The 17,038-nt window shown below is 39.9% G+C and overlaps 1 protein-coding gene across 1 annotated transcript; it reads left to right on the forward strand.

The window, feature by feature from the left end:
* The first annotated feature begins 673 nt into the window (after positions 1-673).
* Positions 674-1,894, forward strand: LOC148184285 (endogenous retrovirus group 3 member 1 Env polyprotein-like). The gene has a single exon (XM_088055109.1). It carries the CDS (start codon positions 674-676, stop codon positions 1,892-1,894), a length of 1,221 nt encoding a protein of 406 aa, XP_087911235.1.
* The last annotated feature ends 15,144 nt before the right edge of the window (positions 1,895-17,038 follow it).

The raw sequence follows: 17,038 nt of genomic DNA on the forward strand, positions 1-17,038 counted from the left end.
AGAAAAAGGATGGACACACATCACTAGGGTGAAGGGACCAGTGACACCCCCTGACCCGGAACAAGATCATTCCAAACCCACAGCAAAACCCCCTCAATGGACAGTGTCCAAGGACCCAGGGACTTTAAAGTTAACTTTCAAGAAGACTCCCAGTAAGAGAGGAGTATAAAAGACTTTAATCTGAAGTTAACATTGAGTTGTTAAAACTGTTACTTTCTTAAAGTGTAAAGTTGTTGCAAAGTTGTTATAAGATTGTGGTTACACTTCTAACTTAAAAAATTGCTACAAAGTTGCTGTAGTTCAGTGGGAGAGGCGAACTTTGTTTCCACAAAAAGGAGTATTTTAGGGCTCTCCGAGGCTTAAGCCAAAACTCCCGCTAGGATCTCCCCTATGGAGAAGTTTGAGAAGAGGTTCAGAGCAGAAGGAACAAAAAGAACTCCTCCCGTGCACCCCTTTGAGAATCCCAGGAGGCAAGACCAGGTAGGCTGATCTCCAATGATGGCCTATACTGGACTCTTAGGGAGTGTGGTGTGGCTCTTGCTGATTCGGGTCTCTAAAGGAGATCCATCAGGACCATGCACCAGGTGCTACCAACCTCTCTACTATGAAGAGAAGTTCCTTACTGCAAATCCATATGAATCTAAACCCTAAATGCATAAACTCTTCCCTAGCCATGCCATGTCAGGAAGATGGACAGCGATATTGGATGGCTAAAAACACTGCCACATACCGGCAGAGACTACTGGGGGAGTGTCCTGTGGGACAATGGCTGTGTTTCAGAGATGAATTCAGGCAGAATAGACCCATTGACCTAGTAAAGGAAAAGGAAATAACTCATCCCAAGGATGTGGGAGGGGAATTGGACCTTCCAAGGGGGAAAAACCTATTTGTGGACCTAGTGGAGAGAATAAGTCAAGAACTAAATGTAGCCAACTGCTGGGTGTGTGGTAACACCCAAATGACTGATATCTGGCCTCGGGAAGGTATTAGTTTAGGACCCTTGGAATTACTTAAGTGGAAGCAAAGTAAGCCAAAACTCCCATCTTTAGGAATAAGAAAAATAGAACAATGGAGCCTAAAGAACAAGGTAATAGGAGAAGAATGTATTTTGAGGAGAGGGGAAACGTTTGACATCCCAGTAGGAAACATGGCATGTAAGCGTTATCTGAAGATTAAGAAGGGAATAACTCAATGGGTACCTAAGGCCCCTGTAAAGTATTGGTCTATAGAGAAAGATTCCCACAGTTGTACCTTTCATGAGGGACATCAATTATATGAATGTGCAGGCGGGGAGACAAACCCCTTCTGGGCAACGAAAGAACTGTCTAAATTCTGGCAGTCCCCCTCAGCAATCAGTAGTAATTTCTGGGAAACACCAGAACATTTGTTCTGGATTTGCGGAGATACTGCATACACAAAACTTCCAGGCAGTTGGGCAGGAACATGCATAATTGGAATAGTGAAGCCTGCTTTCTTCCTATTGCCAAAAGAACTTGGGGCAAATCTGGGGATTCCACTGTTTGATGATTTAAAAAAGGACCTAAACCGACAAAAGAGAGGGACCATCCAAATGGGAGGTGACCAGGAATGGAAAGGAAAAATCTGGACCCCAGAAGAGATCATCAAAACTTATGGACCTGCTACCTGGGCCCAAGACGGGTCCTGGGGTTATCGGATCCCAATTTATATGCTGAATAGAATAATTCGGCTACAAGCAGTACTCGAAACAGTGTCCAATAAGACCGCCCTGGCTCTAGATCACATCAGTGACCAACTAACCCAAACTCGCTCCGTAATCTACCAAATCAGGCTAGCAGTTGACTATCTACTCACTGATGAAGGAGGAATCTGTGGTAAGTTTAATAACTCTGAATTGCTGCCTGGAAATAAATGACAGGAATGAGGTAATCAAAAATATATCCCAAGGGATCAGAAAGATCGCCTATGTAGGAACCCAACAGTGGACACCCCTGATCAACACGAACTGGTGGGATGGGTTCTGGTCTTGGAAGGGAGAGTGGTGGAAGAAAATAGCCTTTATCATCATATGTGCTATTACTGGGTTAGTCTTCTTGCCGTGCATACTTCCCTGTGTAACCCGATTGATTACCACCTCAGTGAAAGCCAGCCTTGAAGTCCCTGGAGGATTGAGACAGTCAAGAGAAGTAAGTAAAATGATGGCACTAAAATCTCCTGACAGCACAGAACAGGGGGACGCTAAAGAAATCTATCTTAGGTTTCAAAAACTAAAAGAAATTTATATCCCAGATCCTGAGGCACCAAATTGATGCGGGTTTACAACCCGATCAAAGAATTCGAGGGGGGACTTGATATAAATAAACCCTTCCTGCAGTCCATGTTTCGCAAGTGTTCTCTCCAGCCTCTGTTCCAGGTTCCGAAACGTTCCTGTTCTGAGTTCCATGCCAAACCGTTCCTTGTTGCTCCTGTTGGAAACTTCCAGACACGGCAGCCGGGGTTAGAGACTTCCCAGCATGGCGGCCGGAGTCAGAGACCTCCCAATACGGCAGCCCGACACGGCAGCCGGGGTTCGAGACCTCCCAACACAACGACCGTAGTCGGAGGCTTCCCGGCTCGGCAGCAGGAGTTCAAGACTTCCCGGCACGGCGATCGGAGTCGGAGGCTTCCCGGCATGGCAACTGGAGTTAAGAGACTTCCCAACATGGCGACCGGAGACTTCCCAAAATGGTGGCCGGGGTTGAGGACTTCCCAAGATGGCGATCGGGGCTTATGCAAATCAGCTACCGAAAAACACCACCTCGGACAAAAAACCCGATCTATGAAGCATCGGAACACTAAATAAAGAAACTGAAAGCGATGCCCTAAGGTCGGGATCAAGGGACACGACCCACCAACTCCGCTTTCCTTGCCATGACTGGGAAGAGACTCGCTAGGGATGACACCCCTGGACTTTTGAGCCAAAGGGGACTCCGGGTTTACCCGCGAGGACGGAGATCCCGGCTTTGCCTACATTGCACTCCGTAGGAAGAGCCGCATTCCTCTTCCTCCGAGCCGCTTCAGGGGAGCGACGGCGGTGTGCGCGCGACCCGTCGGTCCTCCACCCCAAGCTGATTCTAATAAAGGCTTTAAAACAGGAGAAGAAGGTCTCCTGGCCCTGTTTTTATCATGGACGATTATGGACGATTATGGACAGTATGGCTCTTCCGGTGGACTGTTTTTTGTCTTCTGTGAAGTTCCTTTTTTTTTTGGTGTATACCTCCCTGTATCTTCCCCTTTCGTCTGTTCCTAAGGGCAGGACAAAGGGTGAAAAAAGCCAAGATGGCTCGGGATTGCTGCCATCTCCCCATCACCCCTGTGTCTTTCTGCCATCCCATCCCCTGTTTTCCTGAAGGCAGGCAAGGGACAGAGAACATCCAGAGTGATGTCGGGTCTACTGCCGTCTGCCCGCCGTCCCGTGTCCTCCTTCACCCTCTGTCTTTCCATATTCCCTGTTCCCTATTCCCCGTTCCCTGTCCAGGAAAGTCTGTCCCGGACCGCCCCCCCCATCCCAAGATGGCTCCAGGCACGCGGTCTGGGATCCCTTGTTTCCCGCCTCGCTTCTTCTTTTCCGGTCCCAAACCTTCCCTTCCGCCAGTAGCTCCTGCTTCGCTCCCAGCCCTTTGTTCGGTGCTCCACCCCTGGGGGCTGTGCCTTTTCCATCATGGGCAACACCTCCTCCGGGGAAATGGAAACTGTAACCCGAGCTCCCAAAGCCAATGTTTCGCCGAGATCATCTAAAGTGGCGACGCCCACACCTAAGAGACCAGAGCGGAAGCTTGAGGTCGAAGAACTCTGCCCCTCGTGAGAGGAGGTCTAAGAACTGCACCCTTCCTGAAAGAAACTCCAGAACTGGAAGAGACTGGAAAAAAAAAACAAAACCTCATTATGTTTGTATTAAGTACCATCACTGTTTAATTTGCCCAGCGTGGTCCGAGATTTAAGTGTTTGTTTTTAATTTTGGTGGTTTTTTGTTTGTTTGCTTAATGCGCTTTTTTACTGAGTTTTTGGTGTCCCACAAAGTAAAGCGGGTGCTCTGTGGAGGAGGTGAGATTTTAAGGTGTGTGTTTTGGAAATATTTTAAGCTCCTAATTAAAGTTTCGGGGAAAAAAAAAAATAAAAAAAAGTAAAAAAGGAGCAGGTGTGGTGACGTGCCTCAGGGGAAACAAATAGTTACCATTGTCCCACCGCAAACCCCTTGTGAAGGGCGGCCCAGGTGTTCTGATTGGGTTTGAGTCCCTGGGGGTTTCTCCCTTGGTGTGTTTTTAATGGTCCCTGACCCTGAACTCCACCCTCAGGGATGGAAATCCTCAAGAGTTCTGTCTCTCAAAAACCCCTGCTCGGCCTCTGTTCAGAGCTCTCTGTTCCCAACCTGAGTTTGTTCCCATGCTGAATAAATGGTTTCATGAACAGGAGCCCATCTTGGTTGGTGTTCCATGCTGGTCCCCAGAATCCTGCGGCTTCCTGGACGTGATCCTGAGGTTGTGGACTACAACACTACACACAGGAGTAATGATAACTTGTCCTGTAAGATTAGGGCTGGTGAAGAGGTGGGACTACTTTGTTGCTCTTCTGAAACAAATGCTGCATTTAAAGAGAAAGCTCTCACTATAGCAGAGTGAAAACACCCAGAACACCAGCACCGCCTGCAGCCAAGGACTGAAAGGTGTAGCACTCCAGAGCATTTGCTTTAAAAGGGTCAGTGAGCTCAAACCCAAATATCTCAGGCAGTCTCCTTTTCTGCTGAGCTACCCAGATGAAGGTAACAGTAAAGGAGAGAGCAATAAATGATAAAGAGTAGATTTGGAGTTGAAGTACTGTTCCTATTAGCCTGAATTCTTATAGCTTGCTTAGGATTGTAAAAGTTGAATACAATATTTTGTCTAATGTGATGTGTAATACAAGTAGATATTGTGTAAAAAGTAAAGGTGGAGTAAAGAAGATGGGAGCATGGCAATCTCACAGTGTCTTATTACAGCAGAAAAATTGTATATTCCCCATGTCCACTCTATAATCACAGAAAATGGGAATAGTATATATCTACAGCCCTGTCATTTGCAGAGGATCAATATAGCACTACTTTTGTGACAAGTGGATCTTCAAACAAAAGAACATCTTGTCCTGGTAAGGCTTCAATACTGGAGAAAGTTTTTCCCCCCAACAATTCCAACCAAAGGAGCAAAACAATCATCCTTCAGGAGGGCATAAGTGTGGACAGAGCCATTCTTTCAGGATGGGAGCACCCAACAGCCACTGCTCTGGCAAGCATGAGCAAGCTTATAAATGAGCAAGTACTGCACTGACATGGGTATTGTCTGTAGGGTTTTCATAGCTCTGTGGACTTCAGTGCAGTCAGGAAAAACTAAGCAAGAAATGGACCTTCTGCATAATCCATGCTGACCTCTCTGCTGCCACAATTAGCTGCAATCAATAAGAATCAATAAATCTAAAGCTGCAGATATAGGTGACAAAAGGTCAGAGACTGTTACCAAAACAGAAGTTAGCAACATCTTAACTGCACTTGGAAATCATCAGCACAAATGTCCTGAAACCTGCAAATAGGAAAAGGAAATATTCAGAATTTTATTCTATTTGCCACACTTTCTAAGTATTTTAATTACAACAACTATTTAAATTGTGTGAATAATTGCATTTATAAAGGCTTCTTAAGTAATTAGGGAAGTTAATATATGCTTGAGCAATTACTTTTTGTGAATAACGGGCTCATTTAGTTATTTTGCTACACTTAATATCTCTGACTATATTATTTTACATTCTTCTAAAGAAAATAATCTCTCCAATGCAATTTTCATTAAGGATTTAGCATAATGCTAACATAATATCATTTTGTTGTAATAACCCTTTATCAATCACTAGTTAGTTATGCTGTCATTGCCAGTCTGCTCCCTAAAATTAAAAGTTCATTTGAATAGAAACCTGAAAAAGCAGACATGAATGATCTATTCTAAGTCTTTCTACTGTTCTAATGAGTAGAAAAAAAATTGCTCAGATGTAAGGGAAAAGCAGAGCTATTATTTAAAAAAACTCAAGAGTTTTCTGTGAACAATATTCTAAAGGCAATACTTTCATGTACAAAAAAACCAACCCTGCAAATAATGCTTCCCATCAAAAAAAAAAAAAAAATCTCTAAACAAATTCCCTCAAAAAGCCAGAACCAAATTTATATATTAAATCTTCCAAGAAAAATGTTGGTGCCATATTTCCATGTATGCTTAAACATTTGTAGTATATTCTCATCCTTTCTTTCAAACTGGAATAACAGTGAATACTACCATAATATCAGGAAATCTCTTCATAAAATTCGTAGTTCAGCAGCTACTTTTAGGGCCACTCTAATATTTGAGGGTTGATGTCCCTTTTCTCTTATCAGATGCCAATTGAGAATGTAGATAAGCTGCCCAAACATAGCTGAAAAAGCTCTGGTTCTGTTGCTCCTCTGAGAATTTATGGCTGATTTCTATTGTTCAACTAGTGTTTTGTTTGTCTGCTTAATATTAGTAAAAATTATTTTAATATTACTTAAAATATAAAAAAAGGCAGCTGCATTGGTGATAGTGAAAGGGAAAGGGTTTAAAGAATCTGGAAGAATATTTCAGGACAGGAATCCACCTAGCAGCCTGCTGTCTGCTGACTTTGTACTTCAGGGAAAGGAGGTTCTTATTTTGATATATGAGAAATGATCCATAAACCAGATATTGCTAAAGCACGGCCTGTGGTGCAACATTCTTCCTGGAATGGGGTGTTTTTAAGAGATACAGGGGTATTTTGTTACTTTTTTTAAAGAACAGCTGGTGAATTACCTTCTTTTTCACACATCAGCATTACCAGCCATGCTGAACTTTTAACTTCCTCTAAGCTGGTGTTGTGCCAGTGCTGTGTGTTACTTTGGGCTCTCTCTCATCTGGAGATGACAATTTTAATCAGCAAATAGCTTTCTTTTTGACCATGTTTCAGGCTCTCAAATATATCTCAAAACAGATTCCCTTGAAAAACTTTTAAATGGAAAATGTTCCTCTAACAGATTGCATTGTAAAATATTGAAATGGGTTAAATGTACAGCGTCTCAGGATTTTACATTGCTTCTCATGAAAAGTTTGCATCATGCATTGCTATTTTTGAAATATGTGAAATGGATGATTAGTAAAATAACTGGAGTATGATTTTACTAGGGTTTTGTTACTTTCAAAATCATGATGGAAAAATTGCTCTGTAGGTCTCATTCATAAGTAACAAATGGTAGGACAAGAGGAAATGGTCTCAAGTTGCAGCAGGGGAGGTTTATATCAGATATTAGGAAAAATTTCCTCAGAGAAGAGTCATCAAACATTGTTCAGGCTTCCTAAGGGAAGTGCTGGAGTCACTGTCCCTGGAGGTTCTTGATATGTAGATGTGGCATTAGGAACATGGCTTAGTGGTAGACTTGGCTGTGTTAGGTTTGTGTTTGATCTGGATGATCTTGAAGGCCTTTTCCAACCCAAATTATTCTATGATCATTCCACTTGTGTTTTAGTGAAGGAGCTTGACACTAGCTAATTAGAGAACACTTATGGAGACACTTTACCATTAGTGAAATACTAGAAAAGCACAAAAAATAATAAATGCAATCTGAATGAAATGAATGATGACATAAAATTAAAATTTTCATAATCCCAAATAACATAGTGGGCACTACTATTTCTGGTAGAAATGTCTGCAGAAAGCCATTATAAATGGCTTTCTAAATTAATATAAATACATTAATATAAATATTAATTTGTATTCAATTTAAATTAGAAATAATTTTAAGAGTTCTCTATTTCCTGCATAACTGAAATGATGAGTTTTGATGCATTAAATAAAAATATCAGCTCATCATAATATAATCTTTTTTCATTTTTCCTAATTTTTAAATTCAGTATTCTTGGTGCCCATATCCATCAGCATATATTTTAATTAGGTTTTGGCTGAGTGGACTTACATTGTCTGTCTACCAACTCTTTCTTGACTGACTTATGGGCAGGGAAGAAGGGATCTTTTCAGTCTAAAACAGAGACCTTCTCCCTTGCTTAAAAAGACTGGACCCCTGGAGGTATGTAGAAGTATTTGAAAATTACGTATTTTATTAGCTTTAATTTTCAAATATCTTTGCATCTCTGAACGTTCTTTGGAATGCAATAGAGAAAAAAACAGTGAATTAGCAAGAGATCTATGTGATGTTTCTAATTTGGGTGCAGCCAGGGTGAGCTGCGCATGTCAAATGAAAAATTTAATATTGTGTAATATGATGCTGATGCAGAGGACCTAAGTGTTGAACAGTTTGGGGAATTTGAACAAAACCCTCAAAAACTTTATGGGTTCCTCATAGCAGTTTACATCACATGGGCTTAAAAATAAAGAGCCAAAACAACATGTTTTGAGGGACATCAATAAATTCATGCTGTCAAGAATTCATCATTTTTCCTGTATGGCCACACTTTCATCATAGAAAATTTATAGTGCCATTTGTAATAGTTGTTCCTTTATTAGATGGAAAATTGACTCATTCAGAGGAGGCTGGTGACCTAAACACAAACCCAAGTCTTGACAATTGTGTTTGGGCCAGCAGTGTATGATACGAAGGGGCAGAGAGAGCCCTGGAGAAATACAAAATATTGGAGGTAAATACAAGTGGAAATGTAAAATATTTTCTAGGATTTCTGTTAAAAAAGAGGTAAGATGTTTTCCATTTCTAATTGGAATGTGGAAGGATTACAACTGGTTACTTTTCAGCAAAATGTCTGGAAAAGTCCAAAAGGTTAGGGAAGAAACAACAAAGCTGAAAAACATTTGAGGAGTTTGTGATGCCTTGAGCTAGAAAGCAACAGGTTTGTCTGAAGTCTGGAGAAAGTTACAGATTCCTTTTCATCAAATGTGGCAGCAAAGAAATCCTTGTAAAATCTGAGACAAGTTGTGAGAACTTTTGGACTGCTGCTTCCCTGATCAAGGAGGAATGAAATGGTTTAGCTGAGGACTAAGACACCTCAGTCAAAGGAATAGCAGTGCCCAGATGCTGCCATTAAATACACAAGATGAACATAGTATCACCATTTGTTTTTTTGCACAGATTTCACCAATAAAACACTTAGTATTTGTTAAAAAAATATGGCTTTGAGTGTAGTGTTTATATTGTGCAGGCTTAGTAAGATTTTAAAATGTTAAATATCTGTATTTGAACCCTTAAATGGAGAACAAGGAGGGAGAAGGGTATTTTAGGTACCTGAATCCCATGCATGACATATTTGAAGGAGATCCCGTAGAGTATGGGGTATATATTATTTTCAGTATAGGTCACTTTGCAAAATGGAAAACTGATAACAAAGAGGAAATATTATTGCTTCTGAATATGGAATATGGCTAGAATATTAAACAGTAAATGCTGCTATTAAACTCTGCAGAAAAAAGATCATAAGAACTTCCTAAACTATCAGAATGTAACCTACTTTTCTTGAAGAAACTTAAAACTAAACATAGGAAAATCTGAGCTGCAGCTTCATGCTTCCTTAGAGCCCTCAAGCTTACAATCAAGAGTAATCAAATACATGCACCTTAAAAATAGCAGCATGGCTGTTCCCCTGATGCATACCCCCCAGTTCAAACAATATCTTCCCTCAGGTAGCTCAGGAGGCAGCAATCAAGGCAGTCCAGTTTAATTGACTTTATGACTCTTGTACAAACACTAATGTAGATTCAGGGCTAACTACAAAGAGCTGAGCACAAACTGCACTGTTTTTCACAGGATACATTAATATATCCGTAGTTGGCTGCCTGTTTTCACTCTGTCAGAGGAATGCACCACATATGAAACTTGTATTCCCTTAGAAAACCTGAATTAAGCTAGCAAAAGAATTCAGAATTTATTATAAACAACAGATATGTGTGCTTGCAGACACCAAGAACAGGAAACTAGACTGAAAGAGAACAGATAAAAAACTGCAGTAAAAGCGTAGCTTTAACGTTAGCTGGAAATTTCTCTTTGGCTGGTGTTATTTGTGCCAAGTTTTTAGGGTTTGGTTTGTTTTCTGATTCTTTAATGCAACTATAAAAACAATTCCCAGAAGTGCTTTGGCTTGTCAATCATTTTCTGATAGCACCTTTTCTTCCTCTTTAAGCCAACAAAAGTTATAACCCGTATTACGTGCCAGAGAAGCCCCATCTTGTGACCTCTGGAAATCATCTGATTGTAACTGAGCAGCACAATTGTCCAGTATATTTGCCTTTATCTCTGATAAATAGATTACAAGGAATACTGTGGTTTAACAGTTATTTCCTCTGTTCTTCCTTTCCAAGGCATGCCAGCACTGCCTGGTTCATGCAGGAATTGCATTAAATGTATATCATAATTTTTCAGTATTTGGAGATTTTATTTCCTACTTATTTGTGCTCCAGAACTCTTGGTAACCCAGATCTTAGTAATTAAATCTACTCTACAGCTGGCATTTTAAGAGCAGTCCCGCTGGCACTGTTTGCAGAACAAATTTATGCAGAAATGAGATATTTTCATTACAGTGTCTTGTTTTGACCAGAGTTTCTGTCAATGTTTTCCCCAAACATTCTCCCTGCTCAGAATACTTTGGGTGATAGACAGCAGATCTCAGAGTTATAGAGTTGTGCAGCATGTATGGTTCACCAGGCTTTAGATGTTTTCATAGCAAAGGTTGTTATTACATGCGCCACTTCTGGCTATGGGGAATAGATCTCAGTCACAACTTGGTGGCTATTTGATGCTTTTCTTTATTTTTTTTTAGCTTCTTCCCTGCATAGCCATATTCCTACTGCTTCTAGAGTTCTGCAGCACATTGGATTGGATGCCAGGTGCTGCTTTAGGCATCATTCCTTCATAAGTCATGTCTAACACTTCCATTTTCTGGCCAGCTGGTCCAAAGAAATAACTTGTTTTTCCATGCTTTCCTTGTTGCACCTCAATGCTACCTGTAGAACCTTGATGGTTGCCATCCTAACATATGATTTTCTATTATTACTCGAATTCCTGCAGAAAACAATCACTCTGAGAGTTAACTTGAATTTTCTGTGCTGTTAAGGCACAATTTATTCTTTGGGTGTTTTTTTTGACTCAAAAGTGTATAAAGTCTCTTACATGTAATAAAGCTTTTCTTTGTTTCTCAAGTCTTCCTTTGCTGTCACGGGAGGATCATCAGGAAAAAGATCCTTCATGTACAGAACTGCATTGTCCTTGCAATTCCTTAGAGAGTAGCAAGCAGAACAGTACAAATTGCTGTATTTATTAAATTTTCTCTACCTCAACCCATTAATTGTCTCGCTTTTACTCTTCCTATGCTCTCCCCTTCCCACTGGAGGGAAGCGAGTGAGTGCCTCTGTAGGGCTTAGTTGCCAGCTGGGGTTAAACCACAACACCTGTCTGCTGCCAAAATCCTCATTTATGGTTCCAACATTTGCACTATGTTATAGAACCTGTACCCAGGTGAGTATTCCTGGATTGATGTTTATGAAACTTACCCTCTTCCTCCAAGCTCCCCAAGCAATGCTTCTGTTTCTATATGAGCTCTGTTTCCCTCTGCTTTTCACAGTGTTCTGGGGAGATTCCACTGATGTATTTACAAAGATCAGCCATCATTTACCCCCTCCTTTTCTTCCTTTGTTACTCTCTGAAATTCAGAAAGGTTACCTGGATTCTCTGCCTGTCAGAGCTGGGTAGGTTGTGCTCGCTGTCAGGAGCATTCCTGGCCCAGTTCATGCTTCCTGCTGGCAGGTGTAGGACAGGTTCAGCTCAGGAAACTCCATCTCCTCATCTCTTTTCTGATGTAATTTTTTGTTTGGGAACTAAATACAGATCCATTTCTGGCCAGAACCTGTTAATCATTTAATACTGTTCTCAATTATAACACTTGTAATTGCTCCAGGGAATACACCCAGATGAATTGAACTTCATTGAATCGTTCCCTGATTTTGCAGTTCATTCAGCTGAAGTTCAGAGGCCTGTCTGCTTGCTGCACCACTGCACACACTACAGGGAATTAGCTTTATTTTCACCATTTCTATGCCAAGCCCAGTTTTTTTGTTTTCTTCCTGAAATGTTCACTTGACATGCTCTAATCTGGAGCTTAAGCAGGTAGCCTCATGCCCACCACAGGGCTCTCCATTGCTTCTCCATTATGTTATTAACTAAGAGGTGTTTGCATGTTGGAGGTGTTAAGGAAACCTCCCTGTGTGGTGTATTGTTTGCTGTTTGAAAGAAAGCCATATTTTCTTTTTATCCTAATATAAGTTTTTGTTTTGCTTGCATCCTCAAAACTAGATATAGGTGGTCTCATACTTATTTCCATTCAGTATTGGATGTCTGGTATCCTTACAGGTGTCCACAATCTGAATTAACCACATAAGAATTTATTACAGCTATAAGAAAATTGTGAGTAGAGTCCATCAACTCAAATTTACTCCCCTGCAGGAATATAAGTGCTCAACCACTTTTCACTGTGCTCCTCATTTTATATCCCTTAAAGGGATATATAATCCTTGTCTTCCCTTTATATGTACAGAAAATTTTGTCATAAAGTCTGTCATATTGTGCTAATACAAAACACATCCCGTTATCCACACCATTAAATGTTTAGGAAGTCTTTTTCTGGCTAAGACATGATTTAGTTCATCTCCAGAGAGGCCATTTCAATCACTGTTCCTGCCAATATCTGATCTTTAGTGGCTCTCCATAATCCTTCTTCTCTTTTCTTCTGGAGGCTGTTTCTTCACCCTCAAATAGTGAACTTGAACATCAGAAGAGTTTTCTGAAAAAGAAGTAGCATAATTTGAATGTTACCAACACACCAGACAGAAGTATTTCCTGTATGTATTCTGATAGGTTCCATTTTATTTGCATGAAATAGTAGTAGAAGTTTATTTTTTTTAAAGAAAAGAAAAATTCATAGATACATTTTTTTCTCAGTGGTTAATTACATTTTTCTGCTTTATTTCATGGGGGAAAAATGTAAGTCATTGAAAACGGCATATTTTAAACTACAAAGCCATAAACTCACCCTTTATGTGTCCATATCTTCTAAAAAATATGTGCACAAGTATTGTAACAGTGTAAATATAAGCTGAAAAAATCCTGATTTTCATTAAATTGTCAGTTTCCATAATTATACTTATTTAATATGTCACTTTTTTCTTTTAAAAATATCTTCCTTTTTATGAATTTTATCTTTTTGCAGTTTTTCCAGACACAGCAAAAAAAAAAAAAAAAAAAAAAAAGAAAAACAGCAACAATCCTCAAAGAGGGATAGACAGAACAATCTTGTGTTTGCAGAGATTCCTAAGCAATAAATTCCACCGTCTCTAACTGAAATAAAGCATTTCCAAAATTCAGATTATAAGTGAAGCTAAAATCCTGTGCTTCACCATATCCTTCCCCAGAACTCCTAAAATTACAAGGAGGAAACAGGCAACTTCTTAAAAAGTTAATTGATATCTCTGGTTTTTCTCAGCCTAGGAGTGGACAGAGACTGTGATTTATGAAGACTTTGATAAAGATGTTTCATGAATTCTGTCACATAAATTTCAAGGTAGACTGGCTCTGAAATTATTTTCACGGACTTCTATCTGCAGTTTCAAATAATAATAAAAAGGCTTCTGTTTCTTTGTAGTGAGACGTACTTATCTGCTGAAAATAGCTGAAACATACAACAGGAAGGGGAGGAAAATAACTAATGTGTTGAGCTGAGTGAAACTAAAACAATTGCTAAGTAATTTACCCTAAATTATTGGTAATATTGAACTTCTGTTTCTTCCATCCTTGGGGAAAAAATAATCAAAGTCCTTCATACCTTTCCAAGGTACCTCCAGCCTTGCATATTTTATTATCATGCAGTCCTTCTGTCTATTTTAGCTGCCTCCTTTTCCTTCCCAGAACCCCAGGGATGATTTATGTTTGGGCAGCTGTGAAGGGCAATAGATGAGTGTGAGCCCATCACACATGGTGCACGAAGGAAGGGCTCTCCAGCAGTGCTGCTCAGCACTGCATCCCTGCACCCACAAATTCTGCTGGCTCTCCTTCCACCAGGCAGCAAAACTGGCAGCAGCTCTCTAATTCTGATCCATTCTGCCCGGGAAATGAGTGAGGTTCAGTATTTACTCCTGAACATTTGAGGCCTTACTGGAAACGAGCTTTTTCGTTCTTGGGGTGTGAGATGCATGTCATGTAACTGGTATTGAACAGCCACCTTAGCAGAGGTCTCAGGGCCTGAGTGGTCTGAGCTATCTGCTTTATCCTTAGGAGTTGTTGCCTTCACCTTAGATCTCCAACAGGATTGCTATGGAAAGCCTTTTTGCTGCCCCTGCATCCCTTCTCCTTAGGTCAAACACAATACTTGCACCAAGGCTACACAAGATTGTGTGTTGCTTCTACTTTTAAAGGAACTGAATATTGGTTTCTAAACCTGCAGTGATACTTTTCATAGGAAGAACTGTACATCAGATTTTATTTTCCATTATAACTTCCAAGCACTCACCTAACTGAAAAATCTCAATTGGCAAATAAATTTATCTTGAGTCTCAGGCAATGAGGCACAGACTGTTGCTAACTGAGTCACTTCTCTTCCCACCCTGGTGAGCCTCAGAGATTATTTTTAGGGGAAAATTCTTGCTGTAGTGAATGTGTACAATTTGTGCACAGTTTGGTGCAGTTGTTCTCTCCCATGTTGAAGTCCCACTAGATAAGTTGTGTCCCTCTGCCCCGAACAAAGACAAAAAATGCAATTCATTCCTGGGCTAGGATTGACCTAGGCATTTTAATGGCCTGAAGCGTGGTACATGGGGCTGCAGAGACACATTTCTGGAGAAGTGAATGTGGAGTTAATATTACAGCTGGCAATCAGCAGCTACCTGTTTGTGGAGGCAAGTGTAAGTGATGACCCTGACTTACATATGCAATTTACATTCATTCCATTGAAGCAAATCTTAATTATGTAACAGGCAAGAAAAAGTCATGGCTTCATCAATGAAACCATATTCCTCTTTCAAGCCAGATAATAAAACATTAAGACAACAAAATCTCCACATACTTTAAACCATTCATGCTTGCACTGTTTTGATGAATTTTCCTAGCAGTACTCTCCACATTCTCAGCTCTCTTTTTTATTTATTTATTTTTTTTTTCAGGTTTAAATCCTTTCTGCAACAACTTTGTCATTGTCATTTTTATTATGTCATGTATGACTGGTCACTCTTACACATACAGTTAGTCTGGTCATGTCCCTGACTATGTGGCAAACCCAGGAGGATTGCCACATTCGTCTTATTTTAAGGTGCAGTAAATGTTGAAAAAGCTGAGACTGCAACAGGTGGGAGTACTTTAAGATGGAAGAATAATTCTATGTTAAGTATTGCACAGTTGTTGAGCCAGAAAACTGAAACAAACATTCTGTTTCAGAATCATCCTCCTGAAAATCTTTGTTTTTCAAAAAAATCTGTGGTTCTCCTCTGTATTTGAAGTACCATAGCTAAAAGTGTTGTGTCATAGATATGTGAGTGGGGACAGGCATTATCAAACCAATTTTACAGATGAGTAACCTCAAACATTCAGTGTCTAAAATTCACTTCAATCAAAGCTGAGAAAATTACCTGTTTCTCACAATAACCAATGCAATGTCCTACACATTGAACCACAGTTCTTTGAGACACCAGTGAATCAGGGTGCTTAAGGTGCTCCTGTAATGATACAGCCACACACTTTCATATGAAATGTTCTGTTTGATAATTATACAAAGGATGAAGAGTCCTTTTGGACTCTCCAAACTCCATTTGGATATCTCTTGCAAGTTGGTGTCATTGAAAATTCATGTAGTATGGGTATTTTAAGAACTCATGAAGTTACATCTTTTTCTCTTGGGGAATACAGCACATCACAGGTTGTTTTTTCCCCTCCCCCCATTTTATAACTTACATATATCAAAGTAATTTTATTTTCTCAACAACAATCATTATTTTCAGATGTATATTTTGAGAAGCAAACAAGCACTTATCACAACCAGTTTAGAGCCTAAAAATTTTCATAAATTCCATTTGTGAGAATGGAAAATGAAATATTTTAGAAAGATAAAGATAGCTTGCAGAAATGCAGGGCATTCTACTATTACTCTTCAGCAATTTTCCTGTGCAAGTACCTAAAGACTAAGAGTGGCAATGGAAAGAAAACAAAGGGATCAGGAGGAGCAATGCAAGAGACAGAGAGAGAAAGAAGCAGTTGAATTAATAAAGAGAAGAGCCAGGCTACAGAATTTCCATGATGGGTGGTTTGATATCATGTAGAAAGTCAAGACTCAGAGGACCAAGGGAGGATAACCTTCAGGACAAGAGTTCCCATCTCCAGGTTAACTCACAGGGACACAGAGGAGGTTGTTTTCCTACTACATATGCAAGTTAAGAAGCCCCTAAAACTTTAGTAATATTAACATTAACAATTATTATCCTTATAATTTATCCAGAATTGGGCAAATGCAGGTAATATATCAAATGTTGATAAAATCTCCTCTGGTGAAACAAGGCAGTAGGGAAATGCATGCTTGAAAAATATATAAAGAAAGTGTTCTTGTTGTTTAAAGTGGGAGACATGCATTTTATCTAAATCTGACTTTTGCTGTAGGATAGAAGGTCTGCAGAGCATGGATTCTCTGGAGGTGGAGTTCTCTAGGAAATTCATGTTGCTTTTCTTGACAGCTGATTGATACCAACAGAATTAACCACATTTTAATGTGATAGAGCATATATAGAGCCATGCATTGTTAAAGAAAGTGCAAATATTAATTAAGAAAATCTCTGAAATGCAAGTAGATAAATAATGAATTTATTAGCTGATTTATTGCGGCTTGAAATGATAAAAAAATTAAACCTGTGTCATGAGACGCTGCCTGTTCCTGGTTTCAAAGACAAACTGACATTCTTTTCCTCCTCCACTTTTTAATTGAAGCAAGTAACTTGTTAAAGTGTTCTGGTTGATGGAACTCTGCCAGCC

The sequence above is a fragment of the Pseudopodoces humilis genome, chromosome 5 (genome assembly GCF_049639895.1).
Source record: "Pseudopodoces humilis isolate 2021_Gansu_Grassland_sample_001 chromosome 5, ASM4963989v1, whole genome shotgun sequence".
NCBI lineage: Eukaryota > Metazoa > Chordata > Aves > Passeriformes > Paridae > Pseudopodoces > Pseudopodoces humilis.